The 24450-nt window shown below is 36.5% G+C and overlaps 1 protein-coding gene across 2 annotated transcripts in view; it reads right to left on the bottom strand.

Moving 5' to 3' along the window:
- The window catches only part of LOC110059335 (uncharacterized), a 103473-nt gene that overhangs the window by 57440 nt on the left and 21583 nt on the right, over nucleotides 1–24450 (bottom strand). For both annotated transcript variants that reach the window (XM_089278563.1, XM_089278564.1), the window contains exons 7-26: nucleotides 24162–24233; nucleotides 23505–23588; nucleotides 23026–23097; nucleotides 20822–20893; nucleotides 20043–20126; nucleotides 19462–19545; nucleotides 19064–19147; nucleotides 18294–18374; nucleotides 17755–17808; nucleotides 17473–17544; nucleotides 16299–16376; nucleotides 15176–15253; nucleotides 14376–14447; nucleotides 13213–13278; nucleotides 12209–12280; nucleotides 11697–11768; nucleotides 11101–11172; nucleotides 7345–7416; nucleotides 4843–4914; nucleotides 4486–4563 (exon numbers count right to left, since the gene is read on the bottom strand). In XM_089278563.1, coding sequence (XP_089134689.1) covers nucleotides 4486–4563; nucleotides 4843–4914; nucleotides 7345–7416; nucleotides 11101–11172; nucleotides 11697–11768; nucleotides 12209–12280; nucleotides 13213–13278; nucleotides 14376–14447; nucleotides 15176–15253; nucleotides 16299–16376; nucleotides 17473–17544; nucleotides 17755–17808; nucleotides 18294–18374; nucleotides 19064–19147; nucleotides 19462–19545; nucleotides 20043–20126; nucleotides 20822–20893; nucleotides 23026–23097; nucleotides 23505–23588; nucleotides 24162–24233 — 1491 coding nt within the window. The remainder of the gene's footprint in view (nucleotides 1–4485; nucleotides 4564–4842; nucleotides 4915–7344; nucleotides 7417–11100; nucleotides 11173–11696; nucleotides 11769–12208; nucleotides 12281–13212; nucleotides 13279–14375; nucleotides 14448–15175; nucleotides 15254–16298; nucleotides 16377–17472; nucleotides 17545–17754; nucleotides 17809–18293; nucleotides 18375–19063; nucleotides 19148–19461; nucleotides 19546–20042; nucleotides 20127–20821; nucleotides 20894–23025; nucleotides 23098–23504; nucleotides 23589–24161; nucleotides 24234–24450) is intronic.

Genomic DNA, 24450 nt, shown 5'->3' with positions numbered 1-24450 from the left:
TCACGTCTAAAAATACGACGCTTCTGAAGATGCTTTTTATCAAGTTGAAGAGTTGATAACCCCGGTTGATAGCTTGATAGCTCCTTTGGTATAACACGATTCTTGATAAATTCACTCAAAATGTTCGCTCGTAAATTGATCTCTCGTATGCAAGCCTAAAAGGCTTGCAGACCGACCCGTTCCGAAAACGGTTATCGTCCTTTAGTGTTCAGGTCTTCCGCGAACGGTGTGTTCGTTTGTATGTGATCTCATCGCCTTAGAAATCATGGAATCCGTGCTAACTTTTCACGACGACAACTTCTGTAAATTCCATGTGCTGTACACATGGACAGGTGACGCATGCGCTTTAGAGACCAGACGGCGATTTGTGACTGAACGAGGAAAAACAAAAAGAAAAAAAAAAACAACAAGACGATCTACTAGCTACTAGTGTTGATCATTTGCGGTGCGCAGCGATTCTAAAAATAGCATGTACAAATGCATGTCGCGAAGAAATATCATTAAACCATATCATCACGAAAACATTGCTTATTTTAATTGACCGGTAGATGAGAGAGAAAGCTACGCTAATCGTCGTGAACTTGATTTGAGTTGTGACGTCGCTTATATGTTTGAGGAGATTGGGGTCACTGTCTTCTTCTCTCACCCTGTTCACTGCGGGTATTTCATATGTACTAAAGTCTGCACTTCTCTGAGTTAATAACTGAATATTGTCACCGAGTGAGTGTTTATAATAGCTTCAGTGGGAACACTGTAATAAGCTCGCAGTGGATAGTACCTCTAATCGTGCACATGCACCTGAGGGTTAGCTTTCACCATATTCGTCTCTTGCATGAGAATCAAATATCTTATAACTCCCATTATCAGCATGATAGATACTGACACCAATACATTCTATTGTCAGAATGAATAAATGAAGAATAGTTTTGCGACAAGAGTGATTCAAAAGCCCTGTCTTTAGACATATTGTACTTATATCCCTCAATTATCGAATCACAATGATGTATATTACCAGTGCAGCTTTCACTGTAATTAATTAAGCTGGTAAATTATTTTTCTCAGACATAGCGATCTCCAATCATTGACGATAATTCTGTTTGTATTGAATACACCTGCCCTGAACATTGTGACAGTGCTGAATACAATAATTGATTACCATCTCCATATTTTGTACCAGGTCATTACAGCTATGTATTCCCTTCATCTTATTATAAATCAAGGCGCTCAAACTCATAGCAACACATTGTTTTCCAGCATCTTCAACAAAGTACATAATATCACCTTGAACATATGGTGCCTAATTAATCAACTATCACCTCATAGAAATTGAGAGCGAATAATCTAATTGTTTTAGTAGAATTCTTATTAAAATATACTTCAAATAACGGTTTCCAATTATTTCTTGACGTGTTATTAAACTTTGCCCCTGAAAAATTGAACTGTCATTTGAAATTGAAGTTGTGTGCGCGCTTGCATCAGTTTTTTTCAATAAATTCAACTTTTTCTTAAGTCAAGGAAACCGTAAATGTCCTTAATTTAGACTTCTCAGGAATTTAATTAACCATTTGCGTCAAAATTTTCCTTCAAAACTTTGGAAAAACGAAAATGTCGCCATTTCCTAGACAATCTCAAGCCACTGCACACTAATGGCTGATAGTGCTCAAAGGCTCAGCCAATCAGATTACAGCATCTGAATTAGTATACTAGTAGAATTCTACTAATGATTGTTAGAGTAGGATCAATACTGTGAAGAGGATTTGTTTCAATGTCACTACACAGAGTAGCACAATGACCGATGTGGCTCGCGTTCTTGTACACACCTGATGATGTATTACAGCTATACATATACAAAGATAGACATTTGCCCAAAGACTCGCTGCAACTCGACGATTTTCGCTTCAGTGTTGACCGTGTAGAATGCCATTTCTTTCTCATCTTTTGTACAAACATGATACTGCCATTATTGCTCCTAATTTACGCGATCAAAACTAAAATTTGTAACCATTTAATAAATAAAGCCAAGAATCTGGGATATGATAGACGATTGATAGATAAGCAATAATAGTATATAGTGATAATAGTATGATCCTACAATTGAGGACTACCAGAAATTGCGCTCAATTGCTTCTGTGATATCAATTTTATTGCCATTTTATTATATTGTTTTTGTTCATTATTTGCAATTAACTATTATCAATTATTTTAATTAACTAATTGTTAATTAAGTGGCAGTCCCGCTAAAAGCGGTTCACTCGACTTCGGGACCAAAAATAAGTTTCCTTCATTTTTTGTCAGTGAAAAGGGTTTGACACACATATATATAAAAGCAATCTATTCTTTTCCAATTCCTTATTTTTGCTTTGCTACGAGCCCAAATTGAATTTTGGCCGAACTTAGGTTGCCGACCGTGATCAGAAAGGTAAAATTCACCGATTTTGTGAAGCGTGCTACGTCGCCTAAAATGCAGCTCACGGAATTTCGTTTTCATACCAATTTTAAGGTACATTCATTACTTTGACTGACGAAATATGGAAACTTTTCGAAAAATTCTAAGCTTACCAGCGAGACTGGAAGACACCCTACTCCGAGGCCCTTGATCACCTACTAACATTAGCCAAATTTGACGGGGAAAATCTCAAAAGTTGGGTCTAAATGAAGCCTAAAAAGCACATCACAGTAAATTTCATACCTTAATAAACCGTTCTATAAGTTCAAACCGGTGGATATCTCCTTGGATTGCACGCGAGAACAGATTAAAATCTGCCACAGTCAGTGTGTTTACATAGCCATCGCTCGTGTCAAAGCTCATTTGTATTACCCTAGCACCCGGTGAAAATACATCTTCTTCCTTTCAGGTTCGTTTGTTGACCTTCTGAGTAGTGGCAAAAAAGCTTTCTTTAATACTTGTGTACACTCTAGATCCGGTTTTGAAGTGAAGGTTGCGTTAAAGTTGATCAATTCTCAAGACTTGCGAGACTCCAAAAGTAAATAATGGCGCCGGTCTGCACAAATTAACCGTAGCCGTCGTCCTGACCCTTCAATAAATTCTGATGATGAAAAAGTAGCTTCTGCTAAGAAACATACCCAATTCAAGATTAGAGTGCTAAAACCATACTCAATTTATATCCAAAATGGCCAAAGTCGATACCCTATTTATGACCCAAACGGCTGAAAAACCCTACCCTTTGGGGCCTCACATACAGATACCTATATAGCCCATATAAGAGAGTATCCCCCTCCCGCGTAATTTGTCACGTTACAACTTGTGTGACATTTTGACGAAGCCGGTGCAGCTTTCGTTGTATAAACGGCCCGATAAACGGATCCCGAAGTTTATTTTATGCGCTGTGTAAGATACTAAAAGACAAGCATCAAGCATAAAACAGAAGTAAAGCCCATCAATCATCGCAAACCATAGTTCCATTCAAGCGTGTCGTGTTCATTCAGGTTCATTTCGCAGCGATGCAACCGGCAAGTGTTCGTTGTTGTTGTTTTTCAAATTCGGCTATATAGCCGTCAAGCTCCCAGTAGTCTTGGCAGTAGTACATGATTCAGTTGCCATTAAACGGTAAATGAAAACTTACGATTTTCTTCTTCTCCTAGTGCTACCTCTGCGGCAGAATTTATTGAAGGGTCAGGACGACGGTTACGGTTAATTTCTGCAGACCGGCTCCATTACTTACTTTTGGAGTCTCGCAAGTCTTGAGAATGGAATTTAAACGCAACCTTCACCTCAAAACTGGATCTAGAGTGTACACAAGTATTAAAGGAAGCTTTTTGCCACTACTCAGAAGGTCAACAAACGAACCTGAAAGGAAGAAGATGTATTTTCACCGGGTGCTAGGGTAATACAAATGAGCTGTGACACGAGCGATGGCTATGTAAACACACTGACTGTGGCAGAGTTTAATCTGTTCTCACGTGCAATCCAAGGAGATACCCACCGGTTTGAACTTATAGAACGGTTTATTAAGGTATGAAATTTACTGTGATGTGCTTTTTAGGCTTCATTTAGACCCAACTTTTGAGATTTTCCCCGTCAAATTTGGCTAATGTTAGTAGGTGATCAAGGGCCTCGGAGTAGGGTGTCTTCCAGTCTCGCTGGTAAGCTTAGAATTTTTCGAAAAGTTTCCATATTTCGTCAGTCAAAGTAATGAATGTACCTTAAAATTGGTATGAAAACGAAATTCCGTGAGCTGCATTTTAGGCGACGTAGCACGCTTCACAAAATCGGTGAATTTTACCTTTCTGATCACGGTCGGCAACCTAAGTTCGGCCAAAATTCAATTTGGGCTCGTAGCAAAGCAAAAATAAGGAATTGGAAAAGAATAGATTGCTTTTATATATATATGTGTGTCAAACCCTTTTCACTGACAAAAAATGAAGGAAAATTATTTTTGGCCCCGAAGTCGAGTGGACCGCTTTTAGCGGGACTGCCACTTAAATATAATTATCAAGGTATTTACATTCAAAGCTTGTACATACCACAGAGAACTTCCTGAGCATGTGGCATCAACAAACGTCCCATCACCAATTGTGGTGATTCTGTTATTTGAGATATATCTGCGAATGCAAAGTTCTGTCTGTTCACGACTGTTTTGTTTCATTGTTTTGTTCACATCAAGAACGACAGCAAAAGCAAACTCCAAAGTAGTCGTCAACAACTAAGATACTGTAGTGTTCAATGCGGCAAATACTTAGTAAAAAAAAAACATTTGCCAGAAAGAAAATCAGCACAAAAAATTAGCAAGGCAACAGTCCTGTAAAATGGCTACAGAACTACATATTACACTAGAACATGACTTCACTAAAAGCACTCTCCGCGATTCTAGAACTACTTACAGTCTATCAAATCGTTTGTTGTGAAAATCTCCACCCACTGGAAGTGTTGTGAGCTGATTATTCCTAAGGTCCCTGTAAAGGGTATTAAAAAAGTGTCAAAAGATAAACTCCAGCTAATAATCTACAAAATACGAAAATGTGAAAAATGGCATTTTACCAAAGTTAGTGTTATATTTAAACTTCTAGAAACGTCTGTGATTATCAAACATGAACTTATGTAGGACTTACAATGTGAACAGGATTTCTGTAGTTACTCGACTGAGCCTTAGCCAGTTGAGTATCCACTTGTACTAACTTAAGTATCTTATTTACTGATTTGTGAGTTTTAGGGATCAGCCTTTTTGAAGTTCTGTGATTTTCTGCGTGATCTGTAATTACTGATAACGGCACTGATAGCTTCGCTCCGTCTATTTTGGGGCATAGTGGCTTTCCTTTGACCTTTAAAGTTATATGAATATGCTTTTAATTGATTTTCCAACTGCCAGAAAATGCATTACCTAAAGAACTCAAGGAAATCAAGTTCCGAAGTATCCCCTAGATATATCTATCGATTTTTAGTTCAGGATTCTTATGTCAACTTGAGCGCTGACTTCCAGTTTCGTAGATCAGTTAAAGCTTAAGCAGCGATTTCATTACAGGTGAATATCGTCTTGTAATACTTAAAGTTAGTGCCTATCAATATTATTGTACTGAATAATTTTAAGGATAAGTTTAGCACAGTGAGAAATTAAAATTTGGTTAGCAACAGAAATAAAGTAAATAGTATCTATGGCAAACTTATTTGCCACGTAATCGGCGTGAGGTCACGTGGGTGTCCAGTTACAGGTATTCAATTTGAAATTTTTGTAATTGGATACCTACGCCATTCGCACGTCAATTACGCGCGCTTCAATGGCATCCTTCTTAATGTTTCCTACAGTTGTCAAAACTTATGAAAAGCGCTGCAATGTTTTTCGCTCACAAGAAGTTCTCAAAAGACATTTAATTCCGAAATTTGTTATAGATATGATTAATTAGTAATTGGACCTCGTATCCAAACCATATATAATCAGTGATTGCAAGACACGTAGGGGCCAAACCACCCCCCAAATGTTTCGTCAGTTCTTGGGTATTTCACATTATTTCACATTACTTAAAAAGTATTGACCCTTTCTACACCAAACTTGGCAGATGAACAGGAGACCTATTTTCAATTATATTTATGTGAAAAATGTCAGTAAATGTCAAATTTGTGACGTCACAGTGATGACGTCATGTTTTGTGCCACTTTTGAAGTTTTTAATATGCATATTTTTACAATGTGTTCGGTAGAGCACATCAAGGGGAGTTGAAACCTGAAAAAATTTTGTCCATATCACAAAAATTAAATGAAATATGGCATTTTTAAATATGAAAAATAACTCTGCAAAATATGGGGTCCCCCCCTTGAGAAAAATCCCCAAATTGGAGCCGTAATTTTGTTCCAGCAAATGCAGCTATGTTGCACATGTGATGTGCCAGATGACTAAAGCAAAAATAAAGAAGAAAATCGGAATAAAAATTATCCCCCTAGTGCTATTGCGTTAAAATTAGTTTTGTTACGTCATAACCTGTGACGTCACCCGTTTTTCACTGTTAATACCATCCTAACAAAGCCGAAAATCAAATTTCTAAAACCATACGATTTTTGACAACATCAAGCTTTCTATTTTTCTAGATTATTAGCCCTCCTAGAATAAAACTGAAAAAAATAAACCAGAGAGACTGACTTAAGAAAGACAGTATGGTTAAGCAAATTCCGGGGGGGACAACAAAAAAATATTTAACTTACCATATCTCGAAAAATAATCATCATACCAAAAAACGGTTTCCGGCATTTTACTCCTCAAGTCAAGGCCTTTCCAATGACATAATCTTTTTATCAGATTTTACAAAACATTATAGCACGTTTTGGTGACGTCATCAATTATGACGTCACAATCTGACATTTTGTCACAACTTCCAAATTGAAATAAACTGGAGAACAAAGAAAGCTCATCTGCCAAACTTGGTTCAGAAATATATAAACCAAGCAAATATAGCCTTCAGGAAACATTAGGGGGGTGGTTTGGCCCCTACGTGGATGAGAATTTTGTAAGAAGCTGAGCTTAACAGGTTAGTGAAACTTGATCTAGATGAAGAAGGGAAAATTATCGAAGGGAAAATTATTTCATTTAGTAAGAACTCAGAGAAAAGAGAAACGAACAGAGATTTGAGAAGGTCACCATATTAAAGCAACTCTACTAGCTAAATTTTGTTGTTAGCTGAAAGCCGGCACAGAGTACCTCTGCTCATTAAGCTACATGTAGTTTCCTCCAAAAGGCACTTTTGACCGGTACCTTTACAAAGGAATTGAAATTATTTCAGAAGAATATCCTGCAAAAGAATTTATCTTCATCTCTAACTGCCACCCAACATTTACCCATAATGCAAAAACATCATGGACCATTTCTCTATTAGTTACCAAAATAAGGGGCCACTTACAAGTCAAAAAATGTTGTCATAGCTAATAGAGTTCCATCTTCAATAAATGCAATTTCATTGTTCTGTAAATATCTGAAAAGAAGGAACACATTATTTGTGAACAAAGCTCATAAGTCTACAACATTTTTTGAACAATATAAGAGAAATAAAAAGATAATGAATAATTCATCTCTAATGATCAGTTGCTTGTTGAAGAATTAAACAAGAAATATAATCATTGAGTAACTCAGTACAGACGTTTTTCGCTATCCAGCATCATAAAGAGTTCAATTTGAACCCACAGAGAGGACATTCCTGTGAAATGACACTTTATCTAATTATACTGAAAACACCAAGTCGCCAAATGTACGAACCCCCGCCACATTATGTCTTGTTTTAGGTGAAAAAGAATAATTAACCAAATAATATGACTTTCAGATAAACAGGAATGCTATGAAATGCGATCAAATCGTTTACCAACTTTGATATCTACGTAACTCTTAAAAGGGCACTACCAAAGCGATTTTGCTGTGCATATTTTTGGACAGAACAGATGAGCGAGCACCTTCCCTTGTACATATGGAATATATTAAGATATTAAGCAAAGCATTGAAGGGGGAGCAAATTGTAATTACTATTAGTTTTAATGCTTTTCCAAGTCTTAACTGAAAAACTTAAAAACAGCTTCTTCCAGACTTTTTTCAATTTGGCAACACAACCTCGTGCGTGCGTAATCTTTATGACAATCCCTTATAGGCTCAGTGTACTTAGTATGCAGTAATGTTTAACAAACTAAACTAATATATGAAAGTTTCGATCAATGAAAATATATCTTTTAGGTTTTGAATTTTAGAGGTCATGCCCCTTTAACTATAGATAATTATGTTGCATACTTTCAAAATGTCCATGATATAGCTATTTAAGAGCAAATGTACACAAGGATCAAAAATACCTCGGTAAGGCTTGAAAAATAGAATTTGCCCTACTGTTGCATATAAGTAGGCCCTAGTAAAAGTAAAAACGCCATTCAGTTTTTTTCTTCAAATGTCTTGGTATTTCCGAGAAAAAGGACATTATCGGTTTCGCGTCCAGACATCAATCTAACGAGTTCTAACTGGGCTGAAAATTGACCAGTTTCATTCAATTCGCATTTCGCAACTATTGAGCACAGAATAGTTGTAATACAACCTACTTAAGGTAATTCCTCTGAAATAGAAGTGACAATAGATTTTTGTTCAAACTTTGTCCACTGAGTATTTGTCATATGATAACTTCAATTTTGAAATAAAAAAGAGGGGTGCCCATGCTCATTAAGGAGCAGCGAGGCATTGAAAATGCCCCATTTTGGCATTATTTAATGCTTATTATAAGAACGCATTCCCAGTAATTGTAACATCTTTGTAAACCCAGACACATAAGAACACGCATTAAACTACAGCCAATACATTGTGTCGGACACAAATAAACGTTTAAGTTTGATTCAGACAGAAAGCTAAATCCTTGATTAAAAATTTGAACCAAATTTCTTGACGTGGTTACCGACAGCAAAATAGAAAAGACCACAGTGTATCTGCTATTTTTCTTATTTATTCAATTTTCAGCAATAGAAATCAGATCAGTCTTTTCTCACGTAAAGCTTATGATTAGTTGATTACAACGACTGAAAAAAAAATTGGGGTGCCCATGCTCGTTGGTGAGCCAGAGCCATTTTCAACTGACAGAACTCAATATCAAGGCAAATCCGTCATGTTTTCAATATGCGCGTGCACAAGCGCGCGCTAATGACGCCATAAACTATGCGTAGTAAGGATGCGCAATGCAAATGTGAGGAATGACCTTAATGCAGAACTATTTCTTTTCCAGAAAAGCCCAGTCTCAAGAATATTGGATTTATCTAACTATTTAGCGGTAAACAAAACCAAAGTGTTCTCCAATATGCCATGTCTCGGAATTCCAAAAGATTCTAGATTCTAACTATACTAGGTGTTTCAATATATGTAAAGTTTAGTTTGGGCAAATGACTAGGCACTCGTCAAAACATTATTCAAATCATACACAAAAAAATTAAAATCACGCCAGCAGTGGAATGCGTGACCAAAAGTACTACTATTGTTTTTGCCATTAAATCACTTCAATTCGAAATATCACAGGAATATCAGCTCGACTTAAGCATAAACCAACATATCTATGTTTACCTTAGCTGGGTTATCATGTCTTGACTGTCAAACAACCTTCCTATCCTGCCATTTCAACGGTGTTCCATTAGGTTTGCATAACCTGTACGCATTTGTTTTGTGATTTTGAATTCCCCAAATCGCTCAATATTACCAAGTTCCTACGTAAATGTTCCTACATTTTCCGTTTTGTTGTTTGGTACAATCATTCAACCTGCTATCAGGCAGAAATCCCTAGTAATTAGCAGTAACAAATAAGCCGCCATCTTCGATGGCTCCGTGTCTCTCATTTGCATATTGTCCAGCAAAAGTGTTTGCGCACCGGGTAAGGGTAGAGTGGGAATTAATTCCGAAAGAAAAAGTGTTAGAATTTTTCCAATATCTCGATGTTAGTTCCAGTTCAGGGCCTCCTTTCTTAGTTAAAGCGATAACATGCTACACACGAACCAGGTCTTTGTGGCTTAAAATTCAAACAAAGAAAAGTAACTTTGTTAAAAGCTATGAAATTCCGACCCTCACCCCCATCTAAAATATGTTGTAACGCACGGGTCTCGAATAACACATCTTCAGTCAAAATGGAGGACTTTCAAACGTCTTCAAAATGGAAAATGGAATGACGCTTTAGCAGTTACTACTGGTTTAATCAAACGACACAAATAACACAGATAGATGATACATACATGGGGCTTCGCAGTAACTGGTTTTTTTTTCAAAGTCGGATATTATATGAGTACTGACAAGAACACCGCTGAAAATTATCTGCAGGGAAAGAATCAGTTTACAAGATTCAGGATATTACAAACTGAGGTAGGTGAACACGCTATTATTATGTGTATGTCATTTATACTGCTCGGTAACGCTGACGTTTCGAACTGAAGTAATATGCCGATACGATGATAACACTTTTGGTCATGCACTCGGAAGCTGCTGGCGTGATTTTGTGTCTTTTGTGAACGATTCTGGATAATTTTTTGACGAGTGCCTAATCATTTGCCCAAACTGCACTTTACATATATTGAAAGACCTGTCCTAGTATTGTTAGAATCTAAAATCTTTTGGAATTCCGAGACATGGCACATGGTCAAAATGACAATTCTTTTCACCGACTGACTAACTCAATATTGGAGAACAATCTGGTTTTGTTTACCGCTAAATAATTAGATTAATCCAGTATTCTTGAAATCGTCCTTTTTCAGACAAGGAATAGTTCTGCAATAAGCTGATTGTATTACAACTTTTCTGCGCTTAATAGCTGCGAAATGCGAATCGAATGAAAATGGTCGATTTTCAGCCCAGTTGGGACTCGCTAAATTGTATGAAATTGAGTCTGAAAGTTAAATCGTAAATGTCGCTTTTCTCGGAAAGACAAAACTATTTAAAGGAAAAAACTACAGCCTGTTTGCACTCTTGTTAGGGGCTAGCTATATGCAAAAGACGAGCGAATTTGAGTTTTCTAGCCTTGCCGAAGAAATTTGATTTTGTTTGATTTTTGTGGGAATTTGCTCTCAACATTTCTTCTTATGCCTGTAGTAATATTACTCCTAATAGTCAAAAGCACACAACACAGTCATGGTAGTTAGGAAATATAGGGAAATTCACTTACAGATTAGTCAGTGAACTTAAATCCTTGAACACAACATTCAAAATCCTGCAAATCTGGTTGTTTTGCAAATTCCTGCAATTTACATAAATGAAATAACTTGTTTTTGCAGTATAAATAAAATGTTTATTATTTATTGTTATTACTATACTGTTTTCGATGTATTAAAATTCAGCTTGGCAGGAAGCCTAGAGGACACAAACAACGGAAATTGAATGAAATGCTTATTCCTTTCTATTGGTTGTGTCTCTAGGCCTCAATATCAAGCTGAATTTTAATATATCGAGAGTAGCCTATTAATTGATTGGAATTTTAAGTGGCATATCCCAAAGGGAAGTTTTCAGTTTGACCTGAAATTTGTAGTGATGGTTTCAGAGAGCAAAACTGCGGATCAGAGTGAGCACCAAGATCAAACTCAACCCACTCAAGTCCAGCAATTTGAACCCTAGTCAGATTGGAGGGAGGCGAGTGCTCTATCTATCTCACCATCCTTGCTTCCCTAACAGCTAAAATACAACCAAGCTTTGCTAGCCTTACATTTGTCTAGGAGCCACAGTAAAACGACTGTTAAAGCAAATGTGAGCAATCCATAAACTTACAAGGTTCTCAGGTTTCTCAGTCCATGAAATGCAGTATTTGGTACAACGTTGATAAGGTTATTTTGAAGATACCTGTTAAAAAAAATTGCATTACGTTGATTAATTAATTCTGCGCGTCATGTAACGAGGGTAAAGAAAAAGAGTAGCAGGTTCTACACTCTCATTTCACCAACTCCACATTAAACAGCCTTGTCAGTTTGTCATAACATTCTGTAGAAATCAAACTTTGGTTACTTCAGACAGAAACAGCATAATTATAGCTTACTGCCGATCTATCATTAAAACGTGTTACACCCTGTGCCTACCATCTAATTTAACCTGCTAAAAGAGTGTTTATGAAAGTCTCACAAGAAAAAAAAGATTGGGTAAGTTTGAAGGTGTGCAAGCCGAACAAGGGGATCTTGTTAAAGTTGCTAAGTTCTCATTTTTTAACAGGACTATTTTGTAACAATACATAGCTATAATTAACTTATGAAAAGAAGTTGACTTGTGATTCTTTACTCTATACTTACAGATATTCCAGCTGTGTCAAGTTTGTAAACTGATTTTCGAGTATGAAATTAAACTTGTTGTTTCCCATGTCGCTGTAAAGACAATAAAATACAACACAACCAGACACATCAGTGAATGACGTCGAAAATCGCCAGATCATTTCCAACTTCTTGAGACATCTTTGACAAACTTCTGAGCACTATTATCTCAAGAGCTATGAGCTCAAATTCATTTACTGATAATTGACATCTCTGCATCACACTTGAAATTGTATTAGCTAGTTCAAACAGCAGCCATTAGAAGAATGCAGCGGCAGTCAAGAACAATTACTGAAATGATAAACTGGCAATGTTCAAGCACTTCCACGGCAGTAATGCCTAAAACATGCAAGTTTGCACAGAGCTTACTATCTATTACACGTATACGCTTTCAGAAGCTGGTTGTATTTAGTTGTAGTTTTAGATAATTCAAAAGAATTTTTACCCTCAAACGAGATTTGTTTTGCTGATTTAAATGCATAAAAAAAAATTTTAAATTGGTAGCCATTTTTGAATAGGGTCTATGAAACTCAATACAAGCTAGGGTGTTGAGAAATCCCTTTTTGACTAGAAATCTGTTAATGAGAGGTTAATAACAGTGAAGTTCTTTGGGAAGCAAGGGAGGATAAGTGTAATCCACTGGTTACATTCTGCAAAGGGCGCGACCATGAGCAGAAAGACATTTTTCGTGAAAACCATAAGGCACAACTGGAAAACGATCTTTGATATCTAGTAATTGGGCATCTAGAGAAAATTGTTTGATAACCCCGCCCCTCTTAGCCCTAATTTAATGTTGTGCAGGCGCTGTAGTCTGGAGAGTTTTAGATGTAAAAAAAACATCGACATTATTTGAGAGGGAAGGGGATAATGTATATATGCTCGAGACCAGCATTCAACACTGCAAAACACATTTCACGCCTATTGAGACTGCAGTAGTCAAAACGTCCACAAGTCTACCACTATGTAAATAATGTGGTAGTTCTTACATTACTTCAATGCCATCAGGAAAAGCTCCATTCTCAATAGCAATGATGTCGTTTGCGTGGAGATAACTGTCAGATAGAAGCGAAACAAGACACAGCTCAGTTATATTTCTAAAACCTTACTCCACAGGAGAACTGACAAATGTTGTGCCTTCGAAGGCCCAAAATTCAACTAGCTAATTACTCCCAAACTATATGTTCTCTGTATCACAAGAACTTGTAAACAGTTCTCCAAAGACATGTCAGATAATAATGGAACAAACCTCAGGATTTGAAAAATTGAAATCTTCAAAATTTGCAGCTTGTGATGAACCGTGAACCATGCATTTTGCGCAGTTCAACCACTGTTCAAACTGCCGCAATTTTACTAGTTGTTCGATGGCTGAATAACACTATCTGCCGAGTAAATCGCTATCCAGTGGATAAGTGCTAAAAAATAAACCATGCTATCCACTGGATAGTGATTTATCCGGTGTGCAGCGCTATCCAACGTTCAGGTAGACAACAACAGCAACAACCTTCCACTTAGAAAAAAGTTACATTGTACAGAATAAATTAATTCGATCAGGCAAAAACCACTCAGAATAGTATAAACTAAACGAGCTGAGTAGTTTCAATAAATTATGAGCTTGCATTTTCTGGGTTGTATACACAGATGCAGCTACTAGAGAGGATAAGAACAAGATAAGAAGATAAATAATGAAGTAATGAAATAAATTAATTTAATTAATGTAAAGAAAATACATTTAGGAAACAAATTGAAAAGAAATGAAGAAAAAACGGTAAAACCTGAAAATGCTACATTCCAGCAACATTCATAGTGTAAGTGACGTACAACTTGTATCCATAGCATATCCTATATGCACTCAGCTGATTTTCACAGAGATTGATATATGCAACCTAGCATTTTGTCTGGGGTTGAGAATTTGACACTCTTTCGCAATTGACCAGGAAAAGAAAAACTCTATAATTACACTCAGGAAAACATAGACTGAAAACATAGGAAAGTTATTTTAGATGGCAAGTTAAGGTCAAAACCATGCAGAACTGCTCACTGAGTAGTTAAGCATCATGATGAAAATGCAAATAGATTTCGACACATACAACCGTCTCTTTCTTTGCTAATAAGAATTCTTAAGGATAGAGTGATCAAAAGTGTTACTTACAGAGTGCGTAGAGTATCCAGTGCTGCAAATGTTCCTTGTAGAATGTATGTGAGAGAGTTAGAGCGCAAATTCCTGAAAACACATTTTGCAATTGAACAATAAGTCGTAGCTTGAAATATTCTAAGCCCTGATAGCTTGGCTGTTCAAAACTGAATGGCCTGTGTTCTTTTCCCCATTTTTGACACTGATCATTGAACACAGGGCTGGACAAAAGTGCCCCCATTATGATTATTTGTACTTCCCCTAAATCCCTTAAAAGACTTTCAAAGATCTTGAAAAAAATCTTTGATGAAAGATCTTGTAGCGATCTTAGCAAGGATCTTCCACAACCTTCAACGATCCAGCAAAATCTCTGGGCCAAATCGATGATCAACACTTTGACCAAACCTTAAGGATCTTGGTTAAAATCTTTGAAGACCTTGACTTGGCAAAAAAATATATCGCCACGACTCTTGAGAAGGTGCTTTGACAATCTTGATTAAGATGCTTGTTAAGGTCATTATGAAGATCCTAAAGGATCCTTGATAGAACACAATGCAATTACAGGGGATGCAGGGAAGAATGCAGTGCATTGCTCAAACTTGGACTACTTGATCCAGAGTCTGATGTACAATCCATTAGACCATTGCAACTCTAAATCTGTACATGTGGTTAATAACTGCAATTATTGTTCACAACCTGTGCATAATATTGCATAATTGTGAAATTAATGTTTTGAAAAAAACGTTTTCAAACGTCTGGCAGGATAGCAATTCATTAGATAAAATCAAAAGACGAAGAGTAACTCATCTATTACATACAGTTGAGTGACAGCTGGCAAATGGCTTTTCCCTTGCACGGCGAGTGGAACATAATGAAACCTGTTATAGTCCAGATGCCTGCAATAAAATAAGAACCTTTGTCGCTAACCTAAAGGATTCCCCTTGCTATTTTCCAGAAGCATTAAAATGAGTATCAGAATGAATCTAGAACTGCTGTGAGTTTGCTTTGCTATCATGCTTTATAAAAAAAAAGTGAAGCCTTGGCGCCGACTGGTTCATAGCTGCCGAAGCTTATCGCGATTTCTGCATCATGAAGCGGCTAGGAGTATTTCTACTCCCTCTGATTGGGATGCTAGTCAATCCCAGGTCACTCCCCGCAATTTGTTAGGTTTCCCTGACAATTCGCCATTACCCATTTCTACTCCTGGGTGGAGAGAGGCACTGTTAGAGTAAAGTGTCTCGCCCAAGAACACAACACAGTATCCCCAGCCAGAGCTCAAACCCGGGCCGCTCGATCCGGGAACAAGTATACTAACCATGATGCCACTGTGCTTCCTATCATGCCTTATAAAAGGACTTGCATTATCACATCAAACAACTGCAGTGGACATTAAAATTCAAAACCTTCGACTCAATCGTGTACCCTGCAGTACGTTTTGGGGCTGCTCGACAATGTCACACCAATGAAGTAAACTTTTCTCTTCTGTTTTGCCTTGTTAATTAGTGATTTTGTATTAAGTAATTCATCAAATTTCACCATTTTCGATACACACATGCATGATATTTTAAATCGATAACTTTGTAATCTTAGTGAATTCCAATAAATTAAACCATTATTCATGCAACAGTTAAGTGTTCTCAGTGTCAAAGGGAGTTCAGGCTCTTGAAAATTCCCTTCAGTACAGTTTTTCGCCTTCCACAGTGAATATTTGTCTATTTTTTTGGAGAGTCAAATCAATAAATTCCCTTAAGTCAATTAGACTAGTCACTACGTTTGCTTTGGCTTCTTGCTTGATTTGTCGAAAGGCAAAACTTGCAACAGACAACCAACACTACTATTTCTTGATACAGGCACACTACTGCGATTCAGAACAAGGGAGACAGGTCAAAATAGTGCAAAAAATCGTAACCATTGCTAAGCATAGTAGCTAAAGCCACTTACAGTGTTACTAAACTGGACATATTCCTAAATGCCTCTGGGTGAACTGTGGAATTAGTGAGCTGGTTGTTTGAAAAGTACCTGCAAACAATTAAAAACAGTTAATCATATCTAATACTAAGTAATATAGGAAGTACCCAGGAATAATTCAATAAGGTTTGTATAAATATTCTATTACATGGGCATTGAAAAAAACGATAAATGGGCAGAGTGTAACCATCGGGTTGTAATGCATACTGAAGTTTGCTATGATTGAAAGAAGTGTAAGAGGCAGTCTAGCTTGGGTTGTGTGGCAGGTCTTCCAAGGTCTCACGTGAATGGCCTGACGCCCTTTGCGAGAGCAAAAGAAGAAACAACATAAACAATGCCACAAACCTGAAAATAATAACAGCAGCTACATGACGACGAGAAATGCCATTGAAAATTAGAGAAGGAAGTTGGTAACAGTTTCCAAAACTTTCCAGCACTGGTGTTTTAATGGACCAACAGTGCCACTCTTAATCAGTTGACGCTACGGTGATGGTATCAAAGATTTACAAGCTGATGATCATGAAAGATGCTATACTTCCAGCTGGCTTCTTAAATTCTAAACCAAACCTCCCAAATGAATGCACAGCATTGATATTAAATATTTCTCCTATATCGTAGCCTCAGACTTAAAAATATTTTTTAAAGAAACACATTCCCAGGAAGCTTTCTGCAAGTTCAAGCAGTGTTCAGGCAGGCGAAATGGCAAGAAAGTTCATCTACCATTCAGCTTGTTGCTTTTGCATAAAGTACAACTGAAAGTGAGTTCTGAAGTTCTCTACAGGCCATAGTAACAAACGAGCTGACAAAATACCTCATGTTCTTGTAATACAAAATGTGAGATAAAATTATTATTAATAAAATTTGAAACATTGGTAACATGACTTATAGATTTTACCCCACTACTGACAGTTTCTTGCACAATCTGTATTGTGCATTTGAAATCTTTGTTGTTATTGCCATGGAGAAAAACTTTGTGGGCCAGCATGCTACCCATAGGCATATTGATGAAGTGCATCAGCCAATCAGAGTATACTCTTTGTTGAGGCTGTATTTATTACTTTATAGTAAAACAATTCTGAATTTCCTACTGAGTGTGAATGTAACAGATGTGAAGATGTGTAACCATGACATTAGTTGTTCAACTTACAACTGTTGAACATTGTCAAGCATCCACAGATCCTCCTCTTGAACACTTGATATTTCATTATTGTGGAGAAATCTGCCAAGAAATGAATGTCAACAGTGTATTTTAAAGAAAGATTGACTCACATGTGACATACACTGTAAACAAAGAATATACACGTAAAGTCAGAGAGTAAATTAAATTAAAGTACGTGTAACGACAATCTCAGGAACTAAATTTCTATAATAACAGTGTACATACATATGTTTTGAAAATTACCACTTGGCAAGAAAATAAAAGTCTTACAATCGTTGCAAGGTAGTGATTCTTTCAAATGGTTTATGAACACTTTGCTGAGCGCTGAAAATTAAAAAGATACATATTAAACAGTAAGCAGTAATTATGTTTCAACAAGTAATACTGCTAAATGAGTGCACGGGAACCGTGCAGCACACTTAATTAATGCTACTGAACAAAAGATTCTTGTAATAGCATAAGAGTGAGTTACTTACCACTAATTTCACCTAAAGAGGATATGAGCAGTTTACCGTACACTAAACAACTAAAAAGTGAACTGATCAACATGACCCACGCTCGTGTCATGTTGATCAGTTCCTCTTTCACATTTCGTTACCGAGCTTAAAATGCACCATCTTTGTTCACTTATCACTAAACAACTAGTGTGGAATCCATTATAACTTAATCCAATAATCCAAAAGAAATGTTAAAATATTAACAGTTTTAAAACTGATAAATAATATTTTAACAGTTGATACTTTTCATTTGTTACTACATACTGAGGTTACTTCAAGTATTACATGTATCAAAAATATAAAATGACTTACGCGTGAAGATCTTCAAGTAAAGGTGAGAACTCTGAACTGGTGAAACTTGACAACGAAGTAATAGCATTATTTTCTAAATGCCTGAAAAAAGCAACAGATTGTCAGCATTAACAATACAAATCTCATCACCTTGTAAGGTGTAAAGGACATAAAGTACTATACAGGATACACTGGATAAATTATACATACAAATATGTAAGTAGAAACAAAAGCACAGTGTTATTGTGATAGAGTGACAACAGTTAATGGATTATTGTATTTGACATCACTATACGTTGCTTTACTCGCCAATTGCATGGTCCGGAGTATAATCTAAAAACGCAAAAATGTTTTAATTTCAATTAAATGCGACGTCCTGAAAATCGCAAAAATTAATATCCTGCAAAAAACAAACAAACAAACAAAAAAACAGTCCTTTACAATCGCAAAAGATTATTTCCCGTAAAATACAAAAAAAAATCGTGGATTCGCAAAAATAAACTCCCGCGAAAATTTGTTGCCACACGGTATATCAAAGAAGAGATATTAAGATCTGCATTTTGTCATTTTCATCAGATCCTTTCAGTGTCTGAAAGTCCCCTATCTATTCAGTAGGCAAAGCCGCATCCAATAGCCCAGGGCTAATGGATTTTGTAATCAGGCCAGTTGATTCCTTCACTCACTTGTCAGAGAGGTAAGCGAAGTTTCTTGAGAAAATGTATCGAAGAAACTCAAATACGTGTACAGACTTTCTTACTAGTAAACATACAGTAGTTAGGGCAAGCACTCACAGGTATAAAAGAGATGGCAATGGTGAAGATGACTGTGATAAAGCTGGATGAGGAAAATTTGTCAACAGATTGTCATTCAACCATCTGAAAAAACAAAAACATTTAGAGAATACAATTGCAATTTAGAAACTTGTAGATAACACAAACACAGGTACATGAAGAATCAATATTGCCAGTTCAAAATATTGTAGATGACACATACAAACAGAATTGTACCACTGTTGTCCCCCTCTCTATAAATCGTCTCTCTATATCTACAATGGCCAGTTAATTTTCTTTGTTGGTGGAAAGAACATTCTACACAATTAAACTATTAATAGTGAAACCACCATGGCTGTATTCTTCGCGATGTTAATAAAACAGCAAAAATGTTTTTTTTCCCCTGCTGGTATACTTACAGATCTTCCAAAGCAGGCAGGTTTTTGAAGGCATTGTGCATCACATATGTTGTCTGGTAGGGACTTTGTTGTTGCATTAAAATCCTGAAAGGAAACATAGCAGAATTAATCCTGAACAACCCTACCAAGTGCTTGACTTTTTTTTCTGGTCTGCCAAACCCATAGGACAAGCAGCTCTCAAATTTTGCTTGACCTGGGCGAGTATTAGTTTACCTTTGTGTTGATTTAGTTGACAGTCAACTTGCCTACGCCCTCAGTGAGAGCAAGTGAGAATAAAACGTTATTTGCCCAGCAAGAAAATCTACTTGTCCCAGACAACTGCATGGCACCTTTCTTGAGCTACCATGAACTAACCACTGCACAGACAGTGATAACAAAATGACAAGTGAAATCATCTGAGGTGACTGATTTCACATGTGACGGTTTTCGTGTCCTTCAACAGAGTACCATTAGACTCTCGTAATCCAACAATTGGAGAACAGTTTACAACTCATACTGTGGAAATAAACAACTGTAACAAAGATCCAAACAAGGAAGATATTAACATTAAAACTCCATCAGTCATGTTTTATTCTACTTACAACACTTTCAGCTTTGGAAGATTTTTAAATGGACTACTGAACGATTCTGCTGTAATGATTTGCAAATGGTTCCCTCGGAGATCCCTACAGAAATCAAGTTATACAGTCTAAAATTACAGACAAACTACTGTTGTTAAACACTGTAGGTGCAAACAATCCAAGGAACTCTGTAATGTAATTTAAGAAAATTCAGGACAACAAGGTTGTAATGCTGCACAATTTGACTGAGAATATCAATTTGGACTGTATAGGGAAGGGGAGTGCATGCTTTTATTTAGTTTCAGATCCATTTCGGATTGGCTTGGGTTCGTACAACTAAAGAAGGAAGTTGGTAACAGTTTCCAAAACTTTCAAGCACTTGGACTTTGATGGATGACTAACACCACTTTTAATCAGTTGATGCTACAGCGACGGCATCAAACATGCCCTCAATCATTGGTGAAGAAGTTTAGTGATTTTCTTAACCTGCAATCATACTATTTCTTGGAGGATTTCCCAACAAAGGTTGTCTGGTCGCAAGTTATCATTTTCTGGGCATTATTAACAGCTTACCATAGCAACAGCATAATCTGTTAAAACACCCTTAAAATTGGCTTTAAGAGCTAATACCTCAAAAACATGCCTGGCGACACCCATTTTTATTTATTTGCAAATTTTGATTGATAGCATGCCAAATTGTTGAAAAGTTCTACTACAAGAGGAGTTCACAACCAATTGAACCCAGTCCAAAGAAACTTTCAAAAGTGTACTAAGAAGTGACAACAGAGAGATACACTTACAGATGTAACAGCTCTGGTATTTCATAAAACACATAAGCACCGATGGTTTTCAAATGATTCATGTGTAACTCACTGGATAAAGAAGAAGAAGAAAAAACATAAGTTAAAATTGCCTATTTTGTTAACAGTAAGTAAACAGGATTTCTTATCAGGGTGATAGACAACATTCGCTGCAACTCATAAAGAAATTCGCCATTAATTTCCAACAAATTGTAAGTTCATCGTAAATTTTTAGTTTTTACTTCCAGTTTCCATACACCACTTTTGTTCTTTGACAGAACACTCCAGTTAACTCGTCGACTACAAAAAATAATGAACACATTTGATGCAATATGATCATAACCAGGTCCGGAAGAAAAATCGCTCTGTGCCAATTTGCATGTTAAGCAACATAATTGGCTTCATCAATATTATGCTTAAGGTATCAGTATACCCCAAATAACCATAATTTGTTCGCGCTGCTTTACGGTCGGACGTTTCACGCAAGCCCAACTAAAGTATATACTTTCTAAAAGCTTAAGTGTAGAGTACGAGGGTATATTCATTAAAATTAAAAAAGTTAAGGTTTTCCGAATATAGCGCCCTATTTCGCAAAGTACAGAGGTTCACTAATCAAGTTCGTTTCCGGTCGGATTTGAGCGGGACGACGTGATCAACATCGCTGTCTTCTTGACACCTTTCTCCAAAAATGCCTCCTCCAAAAAACCATGTCAGGGAATTTTGATTACTTGTCTGGTTTGTCTTTGACACGTAGTTAAACTTTGAGTTTTGATAAAACACGTATTCTTTTCACTAAATTTCCCGAAACGGGGTTTTTTCCTGATTATCCGCCAACATTCTCTCCAAATTTCAGCGAAAAACGTTGAAAACTCGTCGGAAACGAACTCAAACTGTGCGCTTCACTCACTGAAATTTTTCGTTTTGAGATAAGAAGGAGAATATACTTTGGGGCGTTCTTCCGCGTTCTTTTCGCTTCTGTTTCTTCTTCGTCCAGTGCAAGTAACTTCTCCTGCTCGAAGCAGGAACCTAACGCATCAGCCCAATTTTGAACCCTTTTCCCCCGACTTTTTCCTCTGTGGTGCTTTCTTTGAACTTGCAAATGGACACGAACTTTGGCGTTTCTTCGACGCCATATTTAAGCTTAAAGCAACAATCTACAAATGGAGAACACCCAGACCAGCTCGTCCATACCAAACACAAACGTTTGGTAATCGTTCAAATGGGGCAATTTGTCTTTCAGCTTTTACTGCTTCTCTACTAATTCTCATGACAACCCGTTGACAGCTATCAATTAGAGATAATTAATGCAAAGAAACGTTTAGCGTATGTAACTTTGCATAGAATCAATCTTTTTTCGTAGAATTGTTTTTAAATGAAGATCGTAATAAGATCTATTTTAAAAAGCGAAAAACAATTTCTTTAAAAAATGGTCAATTTTGGGGTATACAGATACTTAAGACAGATTCCGCTGAAAGTTAGAGCAATAAGTGCAAAAATTATTTACTAAAAATCTACTCATAGCAAGGTAACGTTTGGAATAATGTCTAAAACAACTCACTTTTAATAGTTCATTTCTCTAAGTGACCCCGCGATTAAATACTCAAGCATTCTCTAGATAGTTAATGTCAAACCTCCTAAGAATGTTTAAAGCGTGTGCTGCTGTGTTTTTACTTACAGTGAAACGTCTGTTTTAAGTGAAATATTGATAACTTCAAGTTCAATTTTCTCTCGCGGGGTCAGCTTGACATCTCAAGTCTCGATACGTTTTTCTTAACTGTATTCAAAACAATACCATTCCATGAGGTTTTTTGGTAACTTAAATTTTGACATCATTGCTCGAATGTTCTGCTGAAATCATCTTAATGTAAGTACCACCATGTTAAACTGACTAAATTTGTATCATTACTTCATTAGTGGCTAATCTTGAAAATTGATGACTCTAAATTCCAGATAAATGAGAGATCAAAAAACAGGTCAAAAAACAAGATCGATATGACGAATCCGTTACCTGGCAATACAGGCAACGGAAAATTTTTAAGAGTGATGGATACGAATATTGATGACCCATTGGTCAGGAATTTGTTATTGACACTTGGAAACCATGGTAAGTAGCTAAGAAGTGGAGGTGTGCATTAAGTAACAAAAAAGAGCATGAAAAGTTATTACACTGAATAAAAAACAAATTGTTTTGCTGCTATACTTACAGAACTTGAAGATGGATTAAGTTGGAGAATGCTCCAGTAGAAATAGTTGAGATTTGGTTGTTGCTTACATTCCTAAAATGTATACTTGAAGTTAGAAGTTTTACAAAATATAAATAAATAAATTTCACGTATAAGAGGACAATGCCTTAGTTAGGAATCTTTTGCATGTATACCGGCACTTTAAAATGCAATTTGTACTGTTGTTGATGACAATGATGATGATGAGGATGTCGTTGTTGATGATGATGATGATGATGATGACAATGATGATGACGACAATGACATCTAAGATGAATAATGATAAAGATGATGATAAAGCATTAATCAGCAATGCCATAGTTTATGAATATCACTGTTCACTCAGGTTCAGGAAATAAACCCTTGAGTTATTCAAATTGATTCTCAGTCTACTCTGTAGTTGCTTTATACAGCTGCACCTGTACTTAGTAAACCTCTGAACAAGAAAAAAGAAAACTCACAAGTGAACAAGCTGCGAGTCTTTTCCAAAGAAAGGTCGCATGTTAGGAACAGTGAGGCTGACAATCTCATTCTGATCCACAGACCTACCAACCACAAGCAAGAAAACTTTTTATGAGTTATCATTACTTGTTATCTCGTTAGATTGTTTCTTACAACAACAGCTAGAAATGGTCAAGTTCCACCAAAGACTTTTTTATATCACTAGTTTTTTCTAATTGTGGTCTCAGGTTTTTTTAAGAGTTTTACTCTTCAAAGCCAACTGCTTTTTGAAGGAGTTTAAAAGTGCAAGGACTCTAGAGATGGTCTGTGGGTTATTAGGTGGAGTTGAAGGTGATGTAGCTTCGTCATCTCTAGATGCTGTAGAGATAACGTAGATACATGTATTTAACACATATGAATCATTGGCACAACATTCACCTATGGCAAGCTAAAAGCTTAATTGTCATCTTTTAGAACTAGCTGTATTTAATATTTTACTTTCAATTGGCTAGTATCAGCAATTAATAGTTTACATGTATATCCTTAATCAGTACCGAAAAAATACGTTTCTGTTGCAATAACTGATACAAGACATTAAGAGCTACTTAACACTAATCAGAGCAATTGCTAACTTATGGCATTTAGTATAAAAAGAACTATTACATATCTGTCCTCACAGATATCGTAGTGACTGGCAATTTTTGAAAGATCCTCCAGGGAACTTCTTTAATTTGTTCCTGCTAAGGGCTCTGTAACAAAGTAACACAACAACAAAGTACAAAACAATGGACCTCTTTAACGATGTCAGGCTTTTCCAATTTTTCCATTCAAACAAAAAATATACCGCATCACTCAATTTATCGAAATATTTCATTAGAACCCATTGCAAAATCAAAAATATATGAGAATGGGAACCCTAACTTGCCATTTTTTACAAAGAGATGTATGCCAGTGGGACAATGCATG

This window comes from Orbicella faveolata, unplaced genomic scaffold (assembly GCF_042242905.1).
Source record: "Orbicella faveolata isolate gen_17 unplaced genomic scaffold, um_ofav_v1 contig_46, whole genome shotgun sequence".
Lineage (NCBI taxonomy): Eukaryota > Metazoa > Cnidaria > Anthozoa > Scleractinia > Merulinidae > Orbicella > Orbicella faveolata.
The sequence above is the reverse complement of the archived record's forward strand: the minus strand, read 5'-3'. Positions and strand labels throughout refer to the sequence as shown.